The following is a 25,000-nucleotide window of genomic DNA, read 5'->3' on the forward strand; positions in this document are numbered from 1 at the left end:
TTTTTTTTTTTTTTTTTTCTTTTTTTTAATTTATAGAGCACTTTTCACAGACAGAGTCACAAAGTGCTTTATCAATTCAAATCAGAATCAAATTAAGTTTCCAGACCCAACAGAATCCTTCAGGGGCAAACACTTGTGATTGGTGACAGTGGCGAGGAAAAACTTCCCTTTAACAGCAGAAACCTGGAGCAGACCCAGACTCCTGAAGGATGGCTGTCTGCCTTGACCAGTTGGGGTTAAAGAGAGAGAGAGAGAGTAAAGGAGGAGAAAAGAGAGAGCGATAGAGATATAGAGAGACTGGGGGGGGGGATAACACATGGAGTACGTTATGATGAATACATAGAGTGTAATCAGTCTGTGGTGGTCCTGGGTCAGGTGGGAGACTAAAAAGCCTTTTTGAACAGGAGGGTTTTGAGGTGTTTCTTAAAGCTCTGTACAGAGTCCATGGACCGTAGGTGTAGAGGCAGGTCATTCCATAGACGTGGTGCCACAGCTTTAAAAGACCTGTCACCGCGTGTGCTAAAACAGGTCCGTGGAACCATCAGCAGGTGCTGTCCTGAAGACCTCAAGCTACGAGTCGAGCTGTAGGGCTGGATCAGGGAAGCAATGTATGCAGGGGCCTGGCCATGTAGGGCCCGGAAAGTTAGCACAAGAATTTTGAAATGAAGACGATATAGAACAGGAGCCAGTGGAGAGATTTAAGGATGACCCTGACCTACTGTCAACACCTGTCCTACTGTCAACACCTGTCCTACCATAGACACCTGTCCTACCATAGACACCTGTTCTACTGTCAACACCTGTCCTACCATAGACACCTGTCCTACCATAGACACCTGACCTACTGTCAACACCTGACCTACTGTCAACACCTGTCCTACTGTCAACACCTGTCCTACCATAGACACCTGTCCTACCATAGACACCTGACCTACTGTCAACACCTGTCCTACTGTCAACACCTGTCCTACTGTCAACACCTGTCCTACCATAGACACCTGTCCTACTGTCAACACCTGTCCTACTGTCAACACCTGTCCTACCGTCAACACCTGTCCTACTGTCAACACCTGTCCTACCATAGACACCTGTCCTACTGTCAACACCTGTTCTACTGTCAACACCTGTCCTACTGTCAACACCTGTCCTACCATAGACACCTGTCCTACCATAGACACCTGTCCTACTGTCAACACCTGTTCTACTGTCAACACCTGTCCTACCATAGACACCTGTCCTACTGTCAACACCTGTTCTACCGTCAACACCTGTCCTACCGTCAACACCTGTCCTACTGTCAACACCTGTCCTACCATAGACACCTGTCCTACTGTCAACACCTGTCCTACCATAGACACCTGTCCTACTGTCAACACCTATCCTACCATAGACACCTGTCCTACCATAGACACCTGTCCTACTGTCAACACCTGTCCTACCGTCAACACCTGTCCTACTGTCAACACCTGTTCTACTGTCAACACCTGTCCTACCATAGACACCTGTCCTTCTGTCAACACCTGTCCTACCATAGACACCTGTCCTACCGTCAACACCTGTCCTACTGTCAACACCTGTCCTACCATAGACACCTGTCCTACTGTCAACACCTGTCCTACTGTCAACACCTGTTCTACTGTCAACACCTGTCCTACTGTCAACACCTGTCCTACCGTGAACACCTGTCCTACTGTCAACACCTGTCCTACTGTCAACACCTACCATAGACACCTGTCCTACTGTGAACACCTGTTCTACTGTCAACACCTGTCCTACCGTGAACCCCTGTCCTACTGTCAACACCTGTTCTACTGTCAACACCTGTCCTACCATAGACACCTGTCCTACTGTCAACACCTGTCCTACCGTGAACACCTGTCCTACTGTCAACACCTGTTCTACCGTCAACACCTGTCCTACCATAGACACCTGTCCTACTGTCAACACCTGTCCTACTGTCAACACCTGTTCTACTGTCAACACCTGTCCTACCGTGAACACCTGTCCTACTGTCAACACCTGTCCTACCATGAACACCTGTCCTACTGTCAACACCTGTTCTACTGTCAACACCTGTCCTACCGTGAACACCTGTCCTACTGTCAACACCTGTTCTACCATGAACACCTGTCCTACTGTCAACACCTGTTCTACTGTCAACACCTGTCCTACCGTCAACACCTGTCCTACTGTCAACACCTGTTCTACTGTCAACACCTGTCCTACCATAGATACCTGTCCTACTGTCAACACCTGTTCTACTGTCAACACCTGTCCTACTGTGAACACCTGTCCTACTGTGAACACCTGTCCTACTGTCAACACCTGTTCTACTGTCAACACCTGTCCTACCGTGAACACCTGTCCTACCGTCAACACCTGTTCTACTGTCAACACCTGTTCTACTGTCAACACCTGTTCTACTGTCAACACCTGACCTACCATAGACACCTGTTCTACTGTCAACACCTGTTCTACTGTCAACACCTGTCCTACTGTCAACACCTGTTCTACTGTCAACACCTGTCCTACTGTGAACACCTGTCCTACCGTGAACACCTGTCCTACCATAGACACCTGTCCTACCATAGACACCTGTCCTACTGTGAACACCTGTCCTACCATAGACACCTGTCCTACTGTGAACACCTGTCCTACCATAGACACCTGTCCTACCATAGACACCTGTCCTACTGTGAACACCCGTCCTACCGTGAACACCTGTCCTACCGTGAACACCTGTCCTACCATAGACACCTGTCCTACTGTGAACACCTGTCCTACCGTGAACACCTGTCCTACCGTGAACACCTGTCCTACCATAGACACCTGTCCTACTGTGAACACCTGTCCTACCGTGAACACCTGTCCTACTGTCAACACCTGTCCTACTGTCAACACCTACCATAGACACCTGTCCTACTGTGAACACCTGTTCTACTGTCAACACCTGTCCTACTGTCAACACCTGTCCTACCGTGAACCCCTGTCCTACTGTCAACACCTGTTCTACTGTCAACACCTGTCCTACCATAGACACCTGTCCTACTGTCAACACCTGTCCTACCGTGAACACCTGTCCTACTGTCAACACCTGTTCTACCGTCAACACCTGTCCTACCATAGACACCTGTCCTACTGTCAACACCTGTCCTACTGTCAACACCTGTTCTACTGTCAACACCTGTTCTACTATCAACACCTGTTCTACTGTCAACACCTGTCCTACCGTGAACACCTGTCCTACTGTCAACACCTGTTCTACTGTCAACACCTGTCCTACCATGAACACCTGTCCTACTGTCAACACCTGTTCTACTGTCAACACCTGTCCTACCGTCAACACCTGTCCTACTGTCAACACCTGTCCTACTGTCAACACCTGTCCTACCATAGATACCTGTCCTACTGTCAACACCTGTTCTACTGTCAACACCTGTCCTACTGTGAACACCTGTTCTACTGTCAACACCTGTTCTACTGTCAACACCTGTTCTACTGTCAACACCTGTCCTACCGTGAACACCTGTCCTACCGTCAACACCTGTTCTACTGTCAACACCTGTTCTACTGTCAACACCTGACCTACCATAGACACCTGTCCTACTGTCAACACCTGTTCTACTGTCAACACCTGTCCTACTGTCAACACCTGTTCTACTGTCAACACCTGTTCTACTGTCAACACCTGTCCTACCGTGAACACCTGTCCTACCGTCAACACCTGTTCTACTGTCAACACCTGTTCTACTGTCAACACCTGACCTACCATAGACACCTGTCCTACTGTCAACACCTGTTCTACTGTCAACACCTGTTCTACTGTCAACACCTGTCCTACTGTCAACACCTGTTCTGTCAACACCTGTCCTACTGTGAACACCTGTCCTACCGTGAACACCTGTCCTACCATAGACACCTGTCCTACCATAGACACCTGTCCTACCATAGACACCTGTCCTACTGTGAACACCTGTCCTACCATAGACACCTGTCCTACCATAGACACCTGTCCTACTGTGAACACCTGTCCTACCGTGAACACCTGTCCTACCATAGACACCTGTCCTACTGTGAACACCTGTCCTACCGTGAACACCTGTCCTACTGTGAACACCTGTCCTACCGTGAACACCTGTCCTACCATAGACACCTGTCCTACTGTGAACACCTGTCCTACCGTGAACACCTGTCCTACTGTGAACACCTGTCCTACCGTGAACACCTGTCCTACCATAGACACCTGTCCTACCATAGACACCTGTCCTACCATAGACACCTGTCCTACTGTGAACTTAGTCAAACTCTTGAGACAGCAGCAGGGACATCCACTGGGACCGTGGACTAAACAGTGATGAGTTCAAGTGCACATCCCCAGTAGAGACAGTCCCTGTCCTTGGACCTGTGGACTAAACCTCCAAGAGTGTCTGAAGGGTATTAGCCCTTTACTGGGCAAGTGACCAGCTGACCGGTCATCACAGTAGTCGATGACCGGTTGACCGGTTTACCCACTAGTTGATGACTAGTCGACCTAGTAGTCGATGACTGGTCAGTTACTGAACCGGTCACTGGTGTCATGTCTCCAGAACCTACCAGGGCTTCTTGACCATCAGGTCCTCCTCTCTCAGGAAACCCTTCTGGACCATCCACTTGTCGCTCAGGAACTTGGACCTTTGAGGATCACAAACCCACAGTTTGACAGACGTATGTGTAGTTTCCATGTTGCCGTTGCTCTTCGTTTCTTGGTGGTTGACTTACATGTAGTTTCGGATGGAGTCCGGCAGGATGACCACACAGCGCTGACCCTCCTTCAGCTCTTTGGCCACGTTGACCGCTGCAGCCATGGCGGTTCCAGAGCTGCCTCCTGTTGAAGACAACAGGGTTGAACTAATCTACACCCAACAACCCAACAGGTGGAGGTAGAAGTGAACGATGGCGTGTGTGTGTAGAAGTGTGTGTGTGTGTTAGAAATGTGTGTGTGTGTAGAAATGTGTGTGTGTGTGTGTGTGAGTGTGTGTAGAAGTGTGTGTGTGTTAGAAATGTGTGTGTGTGTGTAGAAATGTGTGTGTGTAGAAGTGTGTGTGTGTGTGTGTAGAAATGTGTGTGTGTAGAAGTGTGTGTGTGTGTAGAAATGTGTGTGTGTGTAGAAATGTGTGTGTAGAAGTGTGTGTGTGTGTAGAAATGTGTGTGTGTGTAGAAATGTGTGTGTGTAGAAGTGTGTGTGTGTGTGTAGAAATGTGTGTGTGTGTGTGTAGAAATGTGTGTGTGTAGAAGTGTGTGTGTGTGTGTGTGTAGAAATGTGTGTGTGTAGAAGTGTGTGTGTGTGTGTGTGTGTGTAGAAATGTGTGTGTGTAGAAGTGTGTATGTGTGTAGAAGTGTGTGTGTGTGTGTAGAAGTGTGTGTGTGTGTAGAAGTGTGTGTATGTAGAAGTGTGAGTGCAGAAGTGTGTGTGTGTAGAAGTGTGTGTGTGTGTGTAGAAGTGTGTGTATGTAGAAGTGTGTGTGCAGAAGTGTGTGTGTGTAGAAGTGTGTGTGTGTAGAAGTGTGTGTATGTAGAAGTGTGTGTGCAGAAGTGTGTGTATGTAGAAGTGTGTGTGCAGAAGTGTGTGTGTGTAGAAGTGTGTGTAAAGAAATGTGTGTGTAGAAGTGTGTGTGTAGAAATGTGTGTGTGTAGAAGTGTGTGTGTGTGTGTGTGTGTAGAAATGTGTGTGTGTGTGTGTAGAAGTGTGTGTGTGTGTGTGTGTGTGTGTGTAGAAGTTGTGTGTTTGTAAAAGTGTGTGTTGTTACCACAGAGCAGGCCTTCGTCTCTGATCAACATTCTCGACATGTTGAAGGAGTCCTCGTCGTTGGACTTGTACCACATATCAATGACCTGCACACACAGAGGAACAGATCCATAAGAACAGGAGGATGGAGAACAGAAGCAGAACCAAAGGCATCTACTCTGGGATTTGTACTTTTATTAGTATGTGTCGATTTTAGAAGTAAATGTATTCAGTTTTACTTCAGTTAGTTTCCAATATGGCGCCCTCTGGTGGTCAGAATAAGGTGCAGTAGTGTGTGTTTTGTCCTTCTGGTGTTCCCGTAGTCAGTTCAGGTAAACATTCACCTGGGACTATGTTCACGTTGTGTGAATGTAAACTGAGAATACCTCTGCTGTTGGATAAAGGCACATCCTAAATCTCTAGTTAATTAATAAATGCTAATTGTTAGCATGTATATGGAATTTCCCATTCAAGTTAGCATGGAGCTAGTGGTTTAGTTAGTACAGTGAACCCTCACAGTTCGCGGTCTCAGCAATCGCGGTCTCAGTACATCGCGGAGGTTTCAAAAATATTCCCACTCGTACTCCTGCTCGCTCATCTCCTCCTCCGCCAGCCTCTCCTACTCTCTCAGAAGGGGAGTTGGTCAACGATCCGTCTCCTCTGCCCATATTAATAGCTGACGAGGAGGCGTCCTCTCCCTTAGCACCCGTGCAGGTATCACATTCCATACTTCACACCTGCACAGGCAGTCCATCATCTTCATTACCATCAATCATCAAGAATCATCGTCATCATCAAGATCTTCGTCAGCCACGCACAGAGGAGAGATCGTCTAAGTGAGTGTACATTCCGTAGATTTTGCGTACGCGCGTACATGTACATATACTGTGTGGTACTCCACATCGCAGTTTTTCACCATTCGCGGGGGGGTCACAGCCCCCATTAACCGCGAAGTGTGAGGGTTCACTGTATTCATTTAGTGTATGATGTCATGTAGATGAACTAAAGCAACAACATGAGTGACACAGTCTGCACAGATGTTTACACTGAGTCTAGTGTAAACAGTAACAGCTGATCAGACCAATATTTGATCAGATATCAGTCATTTTTAATATAATATCCTTCTAATCCTGTTTCTGTGTCCAGAACACTTTGGTGGAGACTGGTCGACAAATGTGGAACAGCATGAATGAATACACAACAGAATAAAAACCACCACATGTAGAACCTGTGGGTCCACATGTAGAAGCTGCGGGTCCACATGTAGAACCTGCGGGTCCACATGGTCAACACTAGTAGTTTCAGTATAAACAGTGGAGTTGGACTGGTTCCTATGGTAACCAGCCCACATGTGTCTGGAACAGATCTGAGGGTCTACCAGATCAGATGTAAGACCAGTTTGATTCAGTATTAGATGCAGATCCTTCTGGAACCCTGTCTGTATGTGATGATGCTAATGCTAATGCTAACTCCTCCTGTGGTGTGACTGTGTTTGTACTCAGTCTCTGTCTTTAACTCTACTTGTCGGTGGACCATATCAGACAGTGGGACTCACAGATCTGTCCAGGACGGTGGGGATGAAGTCATACCCGATACCCTCCACCTCATACTGGGTCTTATCTGTCTTGTTTAGCTCCTCAGGTTCAGCCAGGATGGAACCTTCTGGATCCACACCCACGATCTGAGAATGAAAAAAACCAACAAAAACAGTCATTAAACAACCAGCAGATCAGAGGACGACAAGGACGTCTACTGATAAACCCAGGGACAGAGACCAGGGACAGACCCAGGGACAGAGACCAGGGACAGACCCAGGGACAGAGACCAGGGACAGACCCAAGGACAGAGACCAGGGACAGACCCAGGGACAGAGACCAGGGACAGACCCAAGGACAGAGACCAGGGACAGACCCAGGGACAGAGACCAGGGACAGACCCAGGGACAGACCCAGGGACAGAGACCAGGGACAGACCCAAGGACAGAGACCAGGGACAGACCCAGGGACAGAGACCAGGGACAGACCCAGGGACAGACCCAGGGACAGAGACCAGGGACAGACCCAGGGACAGAGACCAGGGACAGACCCAAGGACAGAGACCAGGGACAGACCCAGGGACAGAGACCAGGGACAGACCCAGGGACAGACCCAGGGACAGAGACCAGGGACAGACCCAGGGACAGAGACCAGGGACAGAGACCAGGGACAGAGACCAGGGACAGACCCAGGGACAGACTCCTGGGACAGACCCAGGGACAGACCCAAGGACAGAGACCAGGGACAGAGACCAGGGACAGACCCAGGGACAGACTCCTGGGACAGACCCAGGGACAGACCCAAGGACAGAGACCAGGGACAGACTCCTGGACCACAGAGGTTTAGGGTTGGTCTTTAAACCCTGGACAGTGGACTCACTTTAATGTTGGGACAGCGTTCCTTCAGTTTCCGGGCGATTCCTGTGATGGTTCCACCTGTACCGGCTCCAGCCACCAGCATGTCCACCTTACCTAGAATAGAATAGAATAAAATAAAATAAAACCGAATACAATACAATAGAAGATCATTTATTGTCATTGTGCTCCTCCAATCAGTCATAAGGGTGGTGTTGTTTGGACTCCATGTGGGTCCAGGTCTAAGGGTGGTGCTGTGGTCCAGGTCTAAGGGTGGTGCCTCACCGTCACACTGCTCCAGGATCTCCTCGGCTGTGGTGTCGTAGTGGGCCAAGGGGTTGCTGGGGTTCCGGTACTGGTCCAGGATGTGGGAGTTGGGGATCTCATTCTTGAGGCGCCAGGCCACGCCCACATGAGACTCCGGCGAATCAAAGCGAGCGCTGGTGGGCGTGCGGACGATCTCCGCCCCCAGAGCTCTCAACACGTCCACCTGAACCAGAAAGGGATGGAACCAGGGACTGGGTTAGACCGGGTCACATGACGGGTTTGGACCATGAATCTACTGTCCACATACAGCTGTCCCCTCTCAGGTTCCTACAGGTCTCAGGTCCCTACAGGTCCCTAAAGGTCTCAGGTCCCTACAGGTCCCTACAGGTCTCAGGTCCCTACAGGTCCCTACAGGTCTCAGGTCCCTACAGGTCTCAGGTCCCTACAGGTCCCTACAAGTCTCAGGTCCCTACAGGTCCCTACAAGTCTCAGGTCCCTACAGGTCCCTACAGGTCTCAGGTCCCTACAAGTCTCAGGTCCCTACAGGTCCCCCCTCACCGTCTCCATGCTCATCTTCTCAAGCATCACTATGATGCAGCGGTATGCCTACAGGTCTCAGGTCCCTACAGGTCTCAGGTCCCTACAGGTCCTAGGTCCCTACAGGTCTCAGGTCCCTACAGGTCCTAGGTCCCTACAGGTCTCAGGTCCCTACAGGTCCTAGGTCCCTACAGGTCCCTACAGGTCTCTACAGGTCCCTACAGGTCTCAGGTCCCTACAGGTCCTAGGTCCCTACAGGTCTCAGGTCCCTACAGGTCCCTACAGGTCCTAGGTCCCTACAGGTTTCAGGTCCCTACAGGTTTCAGGTCCCTACAGGTCCTAGGTCCCTACAGGTCCTAGGTCCCTACAGGTCTCAGGTCCCTACAGGTCCTAGGTCCCTACAGGTCCTAGGTCCCTACAGGTCTCAGGTCCCTACAGGTCCTAGGTCCCTACAGGTCTCAGGTCCCTACAGGTCCTAGGTCCCTACAGGTCTCAGGTCCCTACAGGTCCCCCCTCACCTTCTCCATGCTCATCTTCTCAGGCATCACTATGATGCAGCGGTACCCCTTCACAGCTGCAGCCAGGGCCAGTCCGATCCCTGGAAACAGATGAACACAGGTGCTGTTGATGGGGCATCTCCATGGTAACCAGCCTGACCCCCGACCCCTGCACTGACCCCTGACCCCTGGACTGACCCCTGACCTCTGACCCCTGCACTGACCTGTGTTTCCAGACGTGGGTTCTATGATGGTGTCTCCAGGCTTCAGGATGCCGGCCCTCTCAGCGTCCTCCACCATCCTCAGACTGATGCGGTCCTTCACACTGCCACCAGCGTTGAAGAACTCACACTTAGCCACTGAGGACACACATGGGAACTGTTAGGAACTGACAACACAACGGAACTGTTAAGAACTGAGATTAGGCACTGAGGACACACAAGGGAACTGTTAGGAACTGAGATTAGGAACTGAGGACACACAAGGGAACTGTTAGGAACTGAGATTAGGAACTGAGGACGCACAAGGGAACTGTTAGGAACTGACATTAGGAATTGAGGACACACAAGGGAACTGTTAGGAACTGAGATTAGGAATTGAGGACACACATGGGAACTGTTAGGAACTGAGATTAGGAACTGAGGACACACAAGGGAACTGTTAGGAACTGACATTAGGAATTGAGGACACACAAGGGAACTGTTAGGAACTGACATTAGGAATTGAGGACACACATGGGAACTGTTAGGAACTGACAACACAACGGAACTGTTAAGAACTGAGATTAGGCACTGAGGACGCACAAGGGAACTGTTAGGAACTGAGATTAGGAATTGAGGACACACATGGGAACTGTTAGGAACTGAGATTAGGAACTGAGGACACACAAGGGAACTGTTAGGAACTGACATTAGGAATTGAGGACACACATGGGAACTGTTAGGAACTGACATTAGGAACTGACAATACACAATGGAACTGTTAGCCACTGAGGACACACAAAGGAACTGTTAGGAACTCAGATTAGGAACTGACAACACACAATGGAACTGTTAGCCACTGAGGACACACAAAGGAACTGTTAGGAACCCAATTTAAAAGAACAGTGAGGAGAAGAAATGGGCTACGATGAATGTGCAGAACCTGACGAACCTCCAAGAAGGAACCTGACAAGGTTATAATAGTTTTGGATTTTTAATTATAGTTTAGTTTTAATTAGTTTTGACTTTTTTTCTCTAATTCAGTTAGTTTTAATTAGTTTTTAGAGCAGGTTTGTTAGTTTTTATTAGTTATTGTTTTTTTGTGAATGCTTAGTTTTAGTTTAGTTTAGTTTTAGTATTAGTTTTAGCTATTTCATCTATTTTATCTTCCTCATCATCCTATTCAAAGAAATTAGTGAGGCGTGAATCAGCAGGTTACTCTGGACACTTTGTTTGGGGGTGGGGTTAGGGCGGCTCATTGGCTGAGCACAGACACAAACACATGTACAGTAGGATGTATAAACTCCCTATAGCAGGTTGAGGGGGGCGTGATCCATACATGACGTCAATTACGTGAAAACAATGCGAAGATGTGCAAAGTGTGAGAGGAGATAAACATAGCAGCCAGCAGTTTAACCAGACAGAAACATATATGAACCAGATAGAAACATATATAAACCACATAGAATCATATATAAACCAGATAGAAACATATATGAACCAGATAGAAACATATATAAACCACATAGAAACATATATAAACCAGATAGAAACATATATAAACCACATAGAAACATATATAAACCACATAGAAACATATATAAACCAGATAGAAACATATATGAACCACATAGAAACATATATAAACCACATAGAAACATATATAAACCAGATAGAAACATATATAAACCACATAGAAACATATATAAACCACATAGAAACATATATAAACCAGATAGAAACATATATAAACCACATAGAAACATATATGAACCAGATAGAAACATATATAAACCAGATAGAAACATATATAAACCAGATAGAAACATATATAAACCAGATAGAAACATATATGAACCACATAGAAACATATATGAACCAGATAGAAACATATCCTCCTCACATACAAGACCATTAATGGTATGGGCCCCTCTTATCTCAGAGACGCTCTGGTGCCGTACCATCCCAACAGAACCCTTGGTTCTCAGAATGCAGGTCTACTGGTAGTTCCCAGGGTCTGTAAAAGTACAGTAGGAGCTAGAGCCTTTAGTTACCAAGCTCCTGTTTTATGGAATCAGCTTCAGCTAACATTAAAGAGGCCAACACAGTCTGTACATTTAAGGTCAGGCTGAAAACGTTCCTGTTTGAAAAGCTTCTGGTCAGACTAGTTCAAACCAGACTGAAGCCACAGTTCAGTCTAAGCTGCCCTAGGAGCAGTGATGCTGGGGGAAGTCCAGGCACTGAGTCCTATCTCCTGTTTCTGCTTCTACGTACCACTTCTGTCTGTACTTATATTTTTAATATTTAGCCAACTTAGTTTGTGCAGTACTATTCACCTGGTGTCCCCTTTCCCCACTCCCCTCTGGGGGAGTGGCTACTTTTTCAGCCGTAGCCACTTGGGAGCCAATGACGACAGGATCTGCGCTGACCCATCTGTGTCCTGCCCTGACCTGTGTCCTGACCCCCTCCCCCACCTGTCTGGATGGACGTCCTCGGCCTCACCACTGTGGATGGGCCTCCTCGCCCCTGCCTGTCTCATCCAGCGGGATGGACCCCCCATGTGTCCACCCTACTGCATCCTTCAGACTGGAACTACATCTGCAGATGGACGTCCATCAGTCCTGGTGCATCTACACCCTGTCCGTCCATGGGAGTGGATCTGTCCTTCACTGTGGTTCTCCCCGAGGTTTCTCCTTTTTCCCACTGGGTTTGAGTTTTTCCTCGCCGAGAAGGAGGGTCTAAGGACGGGGGATGCCCTGGACATGACTCATGTTCTGCTGTTTATTTGACTGTTGTTTACTCCAACTGACTCTGTAAAGCCCTTTGAGATAACCTGGTTGTGATATTGGGCTATAGAAATAAAATTGAATTGAATTGAATTGAATTGAATATATAAACCAGATAGAAACATGTATAAACCAGATAGAAACATATATAAACCAGATAGAAACATATATAAACCAGATAGAAACATATATAAACCAGATAAAACCATATATAAACCAGATAGAAACATATATAAACCACTTATAAACATATATAAACCAGATAGAAACACATATAAACCAGATTGAAACATATATAAACCACTTATAAACATATATAACCCAATCCATCATCAGTAAACCACACCTTAGCAGATATCTCATATCTTAATCATCTACAGTTCTAATATTAGCCAACTTTGCTTCATTTCAGTTTAGCTAGCTGTAGCTAGTAACATCAAACGTTTTTTAACATTCTAACAAGTTCCATACCTCTGTAATTGGATTAGTTTTCATGCTCCTCTTTTCTCCTCTTCTAAACTGTGCAGTTCAGGCCTTGGAAGGCCTTTTCATGGTGACAAACTCTCCAGTCTTCGCCTGGATGCTAGTTCAACACTGACTCTGTCCTTTAGCTCTGCTCTATCTCTGTCACTCAGGCACACATGGTGCGCAAAAAAAAAAAACGACCCCATGCATCACTAAAGTAAATCCCAGACAGGACTGTGCTGCTGTGTCCCAGATAAATGCCACGTTTCCACTACATGGAACCAGCTCGACTCGGTATTCCTGGACAGCGTTTCCATTACAAGATACTGCCGACTTTTCAGTACCTGGTCGTCATAGTGATGCAGCGCGTTACTTCTGTGTCGTCTGCTCAGAGAGTTGCTGATAAACTCACTTTTTGCGTGTTGTCTCGTCTGAATTTTTATGTCGGCCACCAAAGACTGAATGTCCTGGACCGACCCTGGTGTAGTTTTGGGCTGTTATCTTGTAGATTAATGTACCGCTATGTTTACTGTCCACTTCTGCATCTGTTTTTTGTAAAACAGCGGGTCACAGAGAAAACTGTCTGACCAGTCAGTGGTCTGCAGTGTGTACACGTCACGTTTTAGTATCTGGTCCCTGGTCCTGGAACCTCAGCGGAGGTGAGACCAAAAAAGTAGTACCGGGGACCAGATTCCAGGCCCTTTTTCGTAATGGAAACACAAAAAGGCCGAGCCGACTCGAGTCGAGCCGATACCACGTAGTGGAAACGGGGCATTAGTCTGTATGTTCCAGGTAGAGTGGGGACCAGGAGACGACTGGAAACCACAAGTGAACACACATGATGGACTGCGAACTGCTGTATGGTACCGCCAGCTCAAATTGCTGGAGAGAAATAAATCAATTTAACATCAATCCAACATTGACAAAGACGAAAACGAAGGGAATTTTATCCATAATTTTTATGCGTTTTAGTTAGTTTTGTAAGCTCACAATACAGTTTCAGTTAGTTATGGTTGTTTTCTTTTAATTAGAGTTTTTATTTATTTCAGTTAATGAAAATGTTTTTACAATTCTAGTTTTCATCATTTCGTTCGTTTTCGTTAACGATAATAACCTTGGAACCTGAACACAAGCAGAACCTCCATTAAAGATGCTGGAGACTTTGGGGATGAATGTTTCCTCAGTTCTGTCCATCCTCAGTCATCTCCTCAGTTTCATTCGTCTGTTCGTCTGTCTGTCATTCCTCAGCTGAATCTCTTGTATTACAGTGAACAGTTTCTTAGTTCCATCCACTGCAAACAAACCATGTGTTTACGTTCAGAGGTGGGAGGGAACTCGGGCATCTGGGGAATTTTTTGTCGCGGCGTGCATTGTAGGAAACAGAGGTTCACGCTGCCCCTGTAGGCGACTGTGTGAACCTCTGTTTCCCACAATGAATATGACTGAGGGTCAACAGATTGGATAAAAATACATCACAAAAGTCTCCCACACCTTTAAGGAACCTAAACACAACAAGAACCTCAAATAAGGAACCTATTCTATTCTATTCTTTGTACCAGAGTCTATTGTTACCACAGACCATCATCCTTTATGATTTGTTTTTGTTTGTCAGTTTGTTTGTTTGTCCTTGTGCTTTTATTGGATGTTGACAGTTCAATCATAGATAACTCACATATTTCACATTTGAGTCCAAACACTTTTGGGATCTTGTTGATTCGAACCAAAGGCGTGTCTCCGATCCGGTGCAGGATGTTTGGAAGGATGGGCACGGCAGGTTTCCTGAAAAACAGGACAATAGAGACAAACAGAACCTTCAGAACCAACACCAGAGTGAACAGAACCTTCAGAACCAACACCAGAGTGAACAGAACCTTCAGAACCAACACAAAACAGACAGAACAGTGTGGAATGTCAGTATGGGTCTGATCTGGTCTGATCCAGTTCCTGGTGTCAGTTGGGGCCTGTTTCCACTTGTTGCAGGTGTGTTTGTTTTAATTACAGTTTGTGGATCACATGTCGTTACTGTTCTCTGTTCTTTATGAACTGGTTCCACTGGTTCTACCTCCTCTAATGTTTACGTCAGTACTGGAAATCCACCAAACTGGATCCAAGGACATCAACAAAAAAAACAACACAACAGTCCCATGGTCAGACCTAGTGGGACCTGGTGGGACCTGGTGGGACCAGTGGTTTCTAATTGGACTGAACAGACTTCAAACTCCTTCTTTGTTCTAATGAAACACAAAGACTTCATTATAAAGTCTGTCTTTAATCCACACACAACTGAGTGGGTACTACCCAGAATGCATTTGTGTTCTGTGAAAAGTATTAAACCGATTAGTGAGTGAGATCTACAGACTCAGAGTCTAGAAGTGAACATGCATTCAGCTGTGACACTGCAAAAAAAAAAAAAAACTGGACCAAAGGAAAGTTAAAAATAGAAAAATTACATGAGTGAACTGACACTGAAGGAGAACTGGGTCTGTACGGGGTCCAAGGGAGGCTATGGGGGTCCATGGGAGTCCAAGGGAGGCTATGGGAGTCTATGGGAGTCTATGGGAGTCCAGGGGAGACTACGACAGATGTGGACTCACCTGGATCAGATGTGGAGTCACCTGGACCCACCTGGGACAGGTCTGGACCCACAAGGGTCAGAAGTGGACTCACCTGGATCCAGGTAGGTCAGATGTGGACCCACTTGGGTCAGATGTGGACCCCCTTGGGTCATAAGTGGACTCACCTGAGCCTATCTGGGTTAGGGCTGGACCTAGGTGGGTCATAAGTGGACTCACCTCGACCTACCTGGGTCAAGTCTGGACCCAGGTGGGTCATAAGTGGACTCACCTGGGCCCCTGTGTATGGGGGGAGTCTGCTTTGGAGGCCCCCAGGCTCCAGGTGCAGCGGCTGGGCAGGTCTGGGCGGATCCACTTCCTCTCGGCTCCTCCGTTCTTGGCGTTCAGTTGGATGGAGCGGCTGGGGTCCTGGGGGTCCTCTGGGTCTGGGGTCTTCTCCACTCCGTTCAGGGGGTTCTTCTTTTTGGCGTCTCCGTTGGCGTGGTTGAGCAGCTTGGCGGCGTGAGGACACACGGGGCCGTTAACGGGTTCTTTGGACAACGGAACCGACGGCATGACTTCAACTGGACAAACCGAAGAAGAGAGGAAAGAGTGAGAGGAACGAAAAACCAAAGAAGAGAGAAAAGACTGAGAAGAACGAAAAAACAAAGAGAGAAAAGACTGAGACGAACGAAAAACCAAAGAAGAGAGAAAAGACTGAGAAGAATGAAAAAACAAAGGAGAGAAAAGACTGAGAGGAACGGAAAAACAAAGAAGGGAGAAAAGAGTGAGAGGAACGAAAAAACAAAGAAGAGAGAAAAGACTGAGGCGAACGAAAAACCAAAGAAGAGAGGAAAGAGTGAGACGAACGAAAAAACAAAGAAGAAAGAGTGAGAGGAACGAAAAAACAAAGAGAAAAGACTGAGGAACGAAAAACCAAAGAAGAAAGAAAAGACTGAGATGAACGAAAAACCAAAGAAGAGAGAAAAGACTGAGACGAACGAAAAACCAAAGAAGAGAGGAAAGAGTGAGACGAACGAAAAAACAAAGAAGAAAGAGTGAGAGGAACGAAAAAACAAAGAGAAAAGACTGAGGAACGAAAAACCAAAGAAGAGAGAAAAGACTGAGATGAACGAAAAACCAAAGAAGAGAGAAAAGACTGAGACGAACGAAAAAACAAAGAAAAGAAAAAAGACTGAGGCGAACGAAAAAACAAAGGAGAAAAGACTGAGGTGAACAAAAAAACAGAGAGAAAAGACTGAGGTGAACGAAAAACCAAAGAAGAGAGGAAAGAGTGAGAGGAACGAAAAAACAAAGGAAAGCGTGAGGAACGAAAAAACAAAGAAGAGAGAAAAGACTGAGATGAACGAAAAACCAAAGAAGAGAGGAAAGAGTGAGAGGAACGAAAAAACAAAGAAGAGAGAAAAGACTGAGGTGAACGAAAAACCAAAGAAGAGAGGAAAGAGTGAGAGGAACGAAAAAACAAAGAAGAGAGAAAAGACTGAGGTGAACGAAAAACCAAAGAAGAGAGGAAAGAGTGAGAGGAACGAAAAAACAAAGAGAAAAGACTGAGGAACGAAAAACCAAAGAAGAGAGAAAAGACTGAGACGAACGAAAAAACAAAGAAGAGAGGAAAGACTGAGATGAACGAAAAACCAAAGAAGAGAGAAAAGACTGAGACGAACGAAAAAACAAAGAAGAGAGAAAAGACTGAGATGAACGAAAAACCAAAGAAGAGAGAAAAGACTGAGGAACGAAAAAACAAAGAAGAGAGAAAAGACTGAGATGAACGAAAAAACAAAGAAGAGAGAAAAGACTGAGACGAACGAAAAAACAAAGAAGAGAGAAAAGACTGAGATGAACGAAAAACCAAAGAAGAGAGAAAAGACTGAGACGAACGAAAAAACAAAGAAGAGAGAAAAGACTGAGACGAACGAAAAAACAAAGAAGAGAGAAAAGACTGAGACGAACGAAAAAACAAAGAAGAGAGAAAAGACTGAGACGAACGAAAAAACAAAGAAGAGAGAAAAGACTGAGGAACGAAAAAACAAAGAAGAGAGGAAAGACTGAGACGAACGAAAAACCAAAGAAGAGAGAAAAGACTGAGGAACGAAAAAACAAAGAGAGAAAAGACTGAGATGAACGAAAAACAAAGAGAGGAAAGACTGAGGAACGAAAAAACAAAGAAGAGAGAAAAGACTGAGACGAACGAAAAAACAAAGAAGAGAGGAAAGACTGAGGAACGAAAAAACAAAGAAGAGAGAAAAGACTGAGACGAACGAAAAAACAAAGAAGAGAGAAAAGACTGAGGAACGAAAAAACAAAGAAGAGAGAAAAGACTGAGGAACGAAAAAACAAGGAGAGAAAAGACTGAGATGAACGAAAAACAAAGAAGAGAGGAAAGACTGAGGAACGAAAAAACAAAGAAGAGAGAAAAGACTGAGGAACGAAAAAACAAAGAAGAGAGAAAAGACTGAGACGAACGAAAAAACAAAGAAGAGAGAAAAGACTGAGGAACGAAAAAACAAAGAAGAGAGAAAAGACTGAGGAACGAAAAAACAAAGAAGAGAGAAAAGACTGAGACGAACGAAAAAACAAAGAAGAGAGAAAAGACTGAGACGAACGAAAAAACAAAGAAGAGAGAAAAGACTGAGACGAACGAAAAAACAAAGAAGACAGAAAAGACTGAGGAACGAAAAAACAAAGAAGAGAGAAAAGACTGAGGAACGAAAAAACAAAGAAGAGAGGAAAGACTGAGGAACGAAAAAACAAAGAAGAGAGAAAAGACTGAGACGAACGAAAAAACAAAGAAGAGAGAAAAGACTGAGGAACGAAAAAACAAAGAAGAGAGAAAAGACTGAGGAACGAAAAAACAAAGAAGAGAGAAAAGACTGAGGAACGAAAAAACAAAGAAGAGAGAAAAGACTGAGGAACGAAAAAACAAAGAAGAGAGAAAGACTGAGACGAACGAAAAAACAAAGAAGAGAGGAAAGACTGAGGAACGAAAAAACAAAGAAGAGAGAAAAGACTGAGACGAACGAAAAAACAAAGAAGAGAGAAAAGACTGAGGAACGAAAAAACAAAGAAGAGAGAAAAGACTGAGGAACGAAAAAACAAAGAAGAGAGAAAAGACTGAGACGAACGAAAAAACAAAGAAGAGAGAAAAGACTGAGGAACGAAAAATCAAAGAAGAGAGGAAAGACTGAGGAACGAAAAAACAAAGAGAGAAAAGACTGAGACGAACGAAAAAACAAAGAAGAGAGGAAAGACTGAGACGAACGAAAAACCAAAGAAGAGAGAAAAGACTGAGGAACGAAAAAACCAAAGAAGAGAGGAAAGACTGAGGAACGAAAAAACAAAGAAGAGAGAAAAGACTGAGACGAACGAAAAAACAAAGAAGAGAGAAAAGACTGAGGAACGAAAAAACAAAGAAGAGAGAAAAGACTGAGGAACGAAAAAACAAAGAAGAGAGAAAAGACTGAGACGAACGAAAAAACAAAGAAGAGAGAAAAGACTGAGGAACGAAAAAACAAAGAAGAGAGAAAAGACTGAGGAACAAAAAAACAAAGAAGAGAGAAAAGACTGAGACGAACGAAAAAACAAAGAAGAGAGAAAAGACTGAGATGAACGAAAAACAAAGAAGAGAGAAAAGACTGAGGAACGAAAAAACAAAGAAGAGAGGAAAGACTGAGGAACGAAAAAACAAAGAAGAGAAAAGACTGAGGAACGAAAAATCAAAGAAGAGAGGAAAGACTGAGACGAACGAAAAAACAAAGAAGAGAGAAAAGACTGAGACGAACGAAAAAACAAAGGAGAGAAAAGACTGAGATGAACGAAAAACAAAGAAGAGAGAAAAGACTGAGGAACGAAAAAACAAAGAAGAGAGAAAAGAGTGAAAACAGAAAAGATGGCATCTGTGATATATCGCAGTATTTCACTGTGATACTGTATGTGTTAAAAAGGATTATCAATGCTTTAGATATTTAATCTAATAAAAAAATGGAGTACGTTCATTTTGGTTTTTATATATATATATATATATATATATATATATATATTTTAGGGATGTCTGATAATATCGGCCCACCGATAATATCGGCCCAATATTGGCATAAAAATGTAATATCGGTGAATATCGGTATCGGTTTTTTTGCCTATTATTAAAACCGATAAAATAATGCCTTGATTTCACCGGCATTTACCGACGCGTAAATGGAGCATTGTTTGTAGCTGAAAGAAATGTGCAGTTTTCAAAACTGTACAGTAGAGTTACCACACTGTAACAGACTCATGGAGGGAGGGAGAGAAAATACATAAATATGGCATTTTTTCCACAAATTAACTCTTTCTTCGCCAATGACCAGATTTTCCGTCACTCCGTGTTTTCACTGTTATACTGTAGTTGGAGCTGTTGTGGATCGTGTGAATTACTTTCCTTTGTCCAAAAACACACAATTAAGCAGCTTTTTCGGAAAAATGACGGACCGGGTTTAATGTTTTCACACTGGAGTCTCCGTATCCCATGGCAACGCATCCAGCGTCAGTCACTGAATGAGGAAATGCAGACTGTGCAGGAACCGCACACAGTTTCAAAAACCTTAAAGATGATTATGGAGACAGAGTCTGACAGTTCAGTATATGATGGAGCTACAGAAGAACCATTAGAGACAGGAACGGAGAAATAGAAGGTGAGGGAGACGAACACGGAACACAGAAACACGGAGCGGCTCAGGTCTGACACAAAGTGGTGGTCGGGAGGGGGGGCACGGAGCGACACGGAGACAATGACAGACAGGAGGAAGAGAGAAGAGACATTTGTAGAGGACATTCAAGGAGAAGACAGACACACAGACATGGGACAGACAAAGGACAGCTAGTGTTCATCTGTTAGAGTGAGTTCAGATTCAGACTGAGGACACAGAACAGATTCAGCTGGAGAATGTCAGCAGGACACAGGGAAGACACTGTGGGATTTGGCTGGAGTATTAAGTTGAAGTATGTGTTCTGTGCACAGACAGAGTTTACATTTAAAAGCCTTGTTGCATTTGAGAATGCATCCAATGGGGCATCACAATAAAATTAGGCATGATGTGTTAATGCCATGACAGGAGATATGTGATGTTACCGAAAATTAGTTTAATAGCCCACATATATCGGCAGCGGTATCGGTAGATATCGGAAATTAAGCGTTGGACAATATCGGCATATCGGTTTTTGGCAAAAAAGCCAATATTGGACATCCCTTATATAAATATATATATATATATATATATACACACACACATATATATATTTATATATTTATTTATTTATTAGGGATGTAAACAATTAATCGACTAATGATTACTAGTTGATAAGAATTTGCTGGATTAAATAATTAATAGTGGGTTAATTGTCCTTGTCCACACATGGCTGAAGGCTGTTGTTTGTCTGTGCTGCGACGCCGTGGCTGGGATAGGAGTTCACTGAACTGGATCATGGTGTAGATGAGTTTGAATGTCTGTATGGACATGGAGGAGGAGCCAAACACAGACCGACCGTCTGTTTGTGGGTGGAGCCAAACACAGACCGACTGTCTGTTTGTGGGTGGAGCCAAACACAGACCAATTGTGTGTTTGTGGGTGGAGCCAAACACAGACTGATTGTGTGTTTGTGGGAGGAGCCAAACACAGACTGATTGTGTGTTTGTGGGTGGAGCCAAACACAGACCGATTGTGTGTTTGTGGGTGGAGCCAAACACAGACTGATTGTGTGTTTGTGGGTGGAGCCAAACACAGACCGATTGTGTGTTTGTGGGAGGAGCCAAACACAGACTGATTGTGTGTTTGTGGGTGGAGCCAAACACAGACCGATTGTGTGTTTGTGGGTGGAGCCAAACACAGACTGATTGTGTGTTTGTGGGTGGAGCCAAACACAGACCGATTGTGTGTTTGTGGGAGGAGCCAAACACAGACTGATTGTGTGTTTGTGGGTGGAGCCAAACACAGACCGATTGTGTGTTTGTGGGAGGAGCCAAACACAGACCGACCGTCTGTTTGTGGGAGGAGCCAAACACAGACTGATTGTGTGTTTGTGGGTGGAGCCAAACACAGACCAATTGTGTGTTTGTGGGAGGAGCCAAACACAGACTGATTGTGTGTTTGTGCACCCCCGACTAAATGCACACCCAAATGTGTGGAAAAGATAAATGAGTGGAAGTTTCACTGTCAGCTGTGGGGTCACAGACTGAACTGTACCCCACAGTATTAGAAGGAGGACACGGCACAGTGACGCACACACGACCAGTTACCAACCAACATGCATGCATCCCCTGGCCAAACTGCATGCATGCAACACCCCCCCCCCAACAAAACGCACACATGCACCCCCCCATTCCGCCCCACCACACCAACAGATGATTTCCACAGGAAACACGGACTGTGGAATGACCTGCTTTTATCATGAAGTACAGAAACTATATTTAACTTTTATTCTTAGACTGTATTGAAAAAGAAATTCAGGTTCTCAGGAAAATCGCCGCTTATCAATTAATTGTTAATCAATCGATAAGGGCAACCAACTAACAATTAATGAACTAATCAGTAATTTGCATCCCATATATATACACACACACATACACACATACACACACACAGAGCAGAGGACACAGTAGGTGTTCCGCTCCAGTTTCAGTCAAACTCATGTGGATGAAAACACGTCCTTATGTAACCTGAGAGGGGGCGGAGTCAGACAAGAACTACAACCAACACCTACAACAAACAAACACACAGACCAGAAGAACACACAGACTGTACAGGACTGGGACCAGAACACTGGGTCAGAACCAGCACTGGGTCAGAACCAGCACTGCGACCGGTACCACAACACTGGGTCAGAACCGTCCCCCCTGAACAGATGACCCGGATCTAAACAGACCCAATGCTGCTGAGTCATGGTCCTGGTCCTGTTCCAGTCCTGCTGCTTCACTTCCTGTTCCAGACCAGGGTGTTCCATTCACACACACACACACACACACACACACACACACATCAGAACTCTCCGTCCTGTTGTTGTGCAGGTTCTTGTCTTTTCCTGACCTTCATAAACTTTAATTTGACGGGGCAGGACATGTGTTTACCTCGGTCCCAGAACCAGGTCCAGGTGGGCTCGATCTCGTTGCTAACTCTGATCCGACATGGGGACATCCCTAAACATGGTATGGTGGTTCTAGTATGTAATTTGTATGGTACCACCTGAGTCTTGCTGGTCCGTCCTCAGACTGTCCCCCTTTGGTTGGAAGTACAGCTGTTCCTGAACCCTGGTTCCACCTTTACCAGGGCTCTGTTCCTAACCCTAACCCTCCACAGGTGGAACCACACGAGCCACCATTTCATTTAAAAAAAAAATTTATTTATTAAAAAAAAACATAATGAAACAAAATTTTAAAAATTAAAAAAAAAATTGAAAAAAATGAAAAAATAATTTAAAAAAATGAATTAAAAAAATGTAAAAAATAATTAAAAAAAACCAAAAATACAAAAAAAAAACCCAATAAAAAATAACAATAAAAAAATTGAAAAATAGAAGAATAAAAAATAAATAAAATAAAGTAAAATAAAATAAATACATGATCCACCATTTCATTTCCACAGACAACAGAACAGAAGAAAGGGGGAAGGTTCCAGAACAGAAGTGGAACAGGGTCTGGGGTCTGTGTGGGAGGGGGTCCAGGTCTACTGTCCTAAACCCTGGACCCATGGACCCTGACCCTGGAGCTAAACCTGGTCTGGGCTCTGGTTTTTCAGACAGGCTGGTATGTGCTGGCCTCATGGACGGTTCATCAGGGTCATAGGGTCATGTGATCCACAGTGGATCTGAGCCCAGGACCTGAAGACCTGGACCCCCCACAGGAGGATTTAACCCATGAACACCCACCGTTTACTCTGCACATATTTAACAGCGTTTACTCTCATATCTCCTCTGTATTTAGTGTTTTTTCAGAGTAAATCCTGTATTTTCTATATTTGATTCACTGATCCTGTAGATGTTCATTAAAGCTCAGATTACAGTTGAGGGTTATTCTATAAAAAATATTGGGTCTGTAAGGGTTAAAGGTGGACGTTTGGGTCTTTAAAGGTGCAGGAGACTTTCGTTGACCAGTTTTTCCTCAGATCTGTCCATCCTCTGTCATATCCTCAGTATCATGAGTCTGTTCGTCTGTCTGTCATTACTCATTTGAATGTGTTGCATTGTGGGAAATGGAGGCTCACACCGCCACTGCAGGTGGCTGGGAGGTTTGTGCAGCAAGAGCCTCTGTTTCCCACAATGCAACACATTCAGCTGAGTAATGACAGACAGACTGACAGATGAATGATACTGAGGATATGACAGAGGATGGACAGATCTGAGGAAAAACTGGTCAACGAAAGTCTCCTGCACCTTTAAGGGTTAAAGGGGGATGTTTGGGTCTGTAAGGGTTGTGTTTGGGTGTTTAATGGTTGTGTTTGGTGTTTAAGGGTTGTGTTTGGTGTGTAAGGGTTATTTTTGGTGTTTAAGGGTTGTGTTTAGGTCTGTAAGGGTTGTGTTTGGTGTTTAAGGGTTGTGTTTGGGTGTTTAAGGGTTGTGTTTGGGTGTTTAAGGGTTGTGTTTGGGTGTTTAAGGGTTGTGTTTGGGTGTTTAAGGGTTGTGTTTGGGTGTTTAAGGGTTGTGTTTGGTGTTTAAGGGTTGTGTTTGGTGTTTAAGGGTTGTGTTTGGGTGTTTAAGGGTTGTGTTTTGGTGTTTAAGGGTTGTGTTTGGGTGTTTAAGGGTTGTGTTTTGGTGTTTAAGGGTTGTGTTTTGGTGTTTAAGGGTTGTGTTTGGGTGTTTAAGGGTTGTGTTTTGGTGTTTAAGGGTTGTGTTTTGGTGTTTAAGGGTTGTGTTTTGGTGTTTAAGGGTTGTGTTTGGGTGTTTAAGGGTTGTGTTTTGGTGTTTAAGGGTTGTGTTTTGGTGTTTAAGGGTTGTGTTTTGGTGTTTAAGGGTTGTGTTTTGGTGTTTAAGGGTTGTGTTTGGGTGTTTAAGGGTTGTGTTTTGGTGTTTAAGGGTTGTGTTTGGGTGTTTAAGGGTTGTGTTTTGGTGTTTAAGGGTTGTGTTTTGGTGTTTAAGGGTTGTGTTTGGGTGTTTAAGGGTTGTGTTTTGGTGTTTAAGGGTTGTGTTTGGGTGTTTAAGGGTTGTGTTTGGTGTGTAAGGGTTAAATTCCTTCATATTGTTCCTAAATCCTGCTGGGGGTCATGTGACGGTCTCAGTAAAACCCTGATCTGCTTCAGTTCTAACCTTTCTAATCCCTCTGGAATGCACAGTGGTTCTCAGAACCGTACAGAACCTGGTCCACAGTCCAAATGTGAGGGAAATAAATAAGTGAACCTGGAGTCAGCTGGACCCAGGACCACAGGAGGACTCTGTAGTGGACCAGCTGGACCCAGAACCACAGGAGGACTCTGTAGTGGACCAGCTGGACCCAGAACCACAGGAGGACTCTGTAGTGGACCAGCTGGACCCAGAACCACAGGAGGACTCTGTAGTGGACCA

The 25,000-nt window shown here is 45.0% G+C and overlaps 1 protein-coding gene across 8 annotated transcripts in view; it reads right to left on the minus strand.

Annotated features, from left to right (window-relative positions):
- Window positions 1–661: 661 nt before the first annotated feature.
- The window catches only part of LOC115416610 (cystathionine beta-synthase-like), a 29,721-nt gene continuing 5,382 nt past the window's right edge, over window positions 662–25,000 (minus strand). The window contains exons 2-14 of one of the 8 annotated variants that reach the window (XM_030130439.1): window positions 15,750–16,041; window positions 14,578–14,684; window positions 9,679–9,813; window positions 9,476–9,555; window positions 8,439–8,643; window positions 8,179–8,270; window positions 7,320–7,445; window positions 5,787–5,871; window positions 4,759–4,864; window positions 4,244–4,671; window positions 3,902–4,081; window positions 3,545–3,850; window positions 2,383–2,986 (exon numbers count right to left, since the gene is read on the minus strand). In XM_030130439.1, the coding sequence (XP_029986299.1) occupies window positions 4,590–4,671; window positions 4,759–4,864; window positions 5,787–5,871; window positions 7,320–7,445; window positions 8,179–8,270; window positions 8,439–8,643; window positions 9,476–9,555; window positions 9,679–9,813; window positions 14,578–14,684; window positions 15,750–16,033 (1,302 nt within the window). In that variant the 5' untranslated portion in view covers window positions 16,034–16,041 and the 3' untranslated portion in view covers window positions 2,383–2,986; window positions 3,545–3,850; window positions 3,902–4,081; window positions 4,244–4,589. The other 7 variants (XM_030130440.1, XM_030130434.1, XM_030130435.1 and 4 more) reach the window with 7 other exon arrangements.

The sequence above is a fragment of the Sphaeramia orbicularis genome, unplaced genomic scaffold, assembly GCF_902148855.1.
Source record: "Sphaeramia orbicularis unplaced genomic scaffold, fSphaOr1.1, whole genome shotgun sequence".
Lineage (NCBI taxonomy): Eukaryota > Metazoa > Chordata > Actinopteri > Kurtiformes > Apogonidae > Sphaeramia > Sphaeramia orbicularis.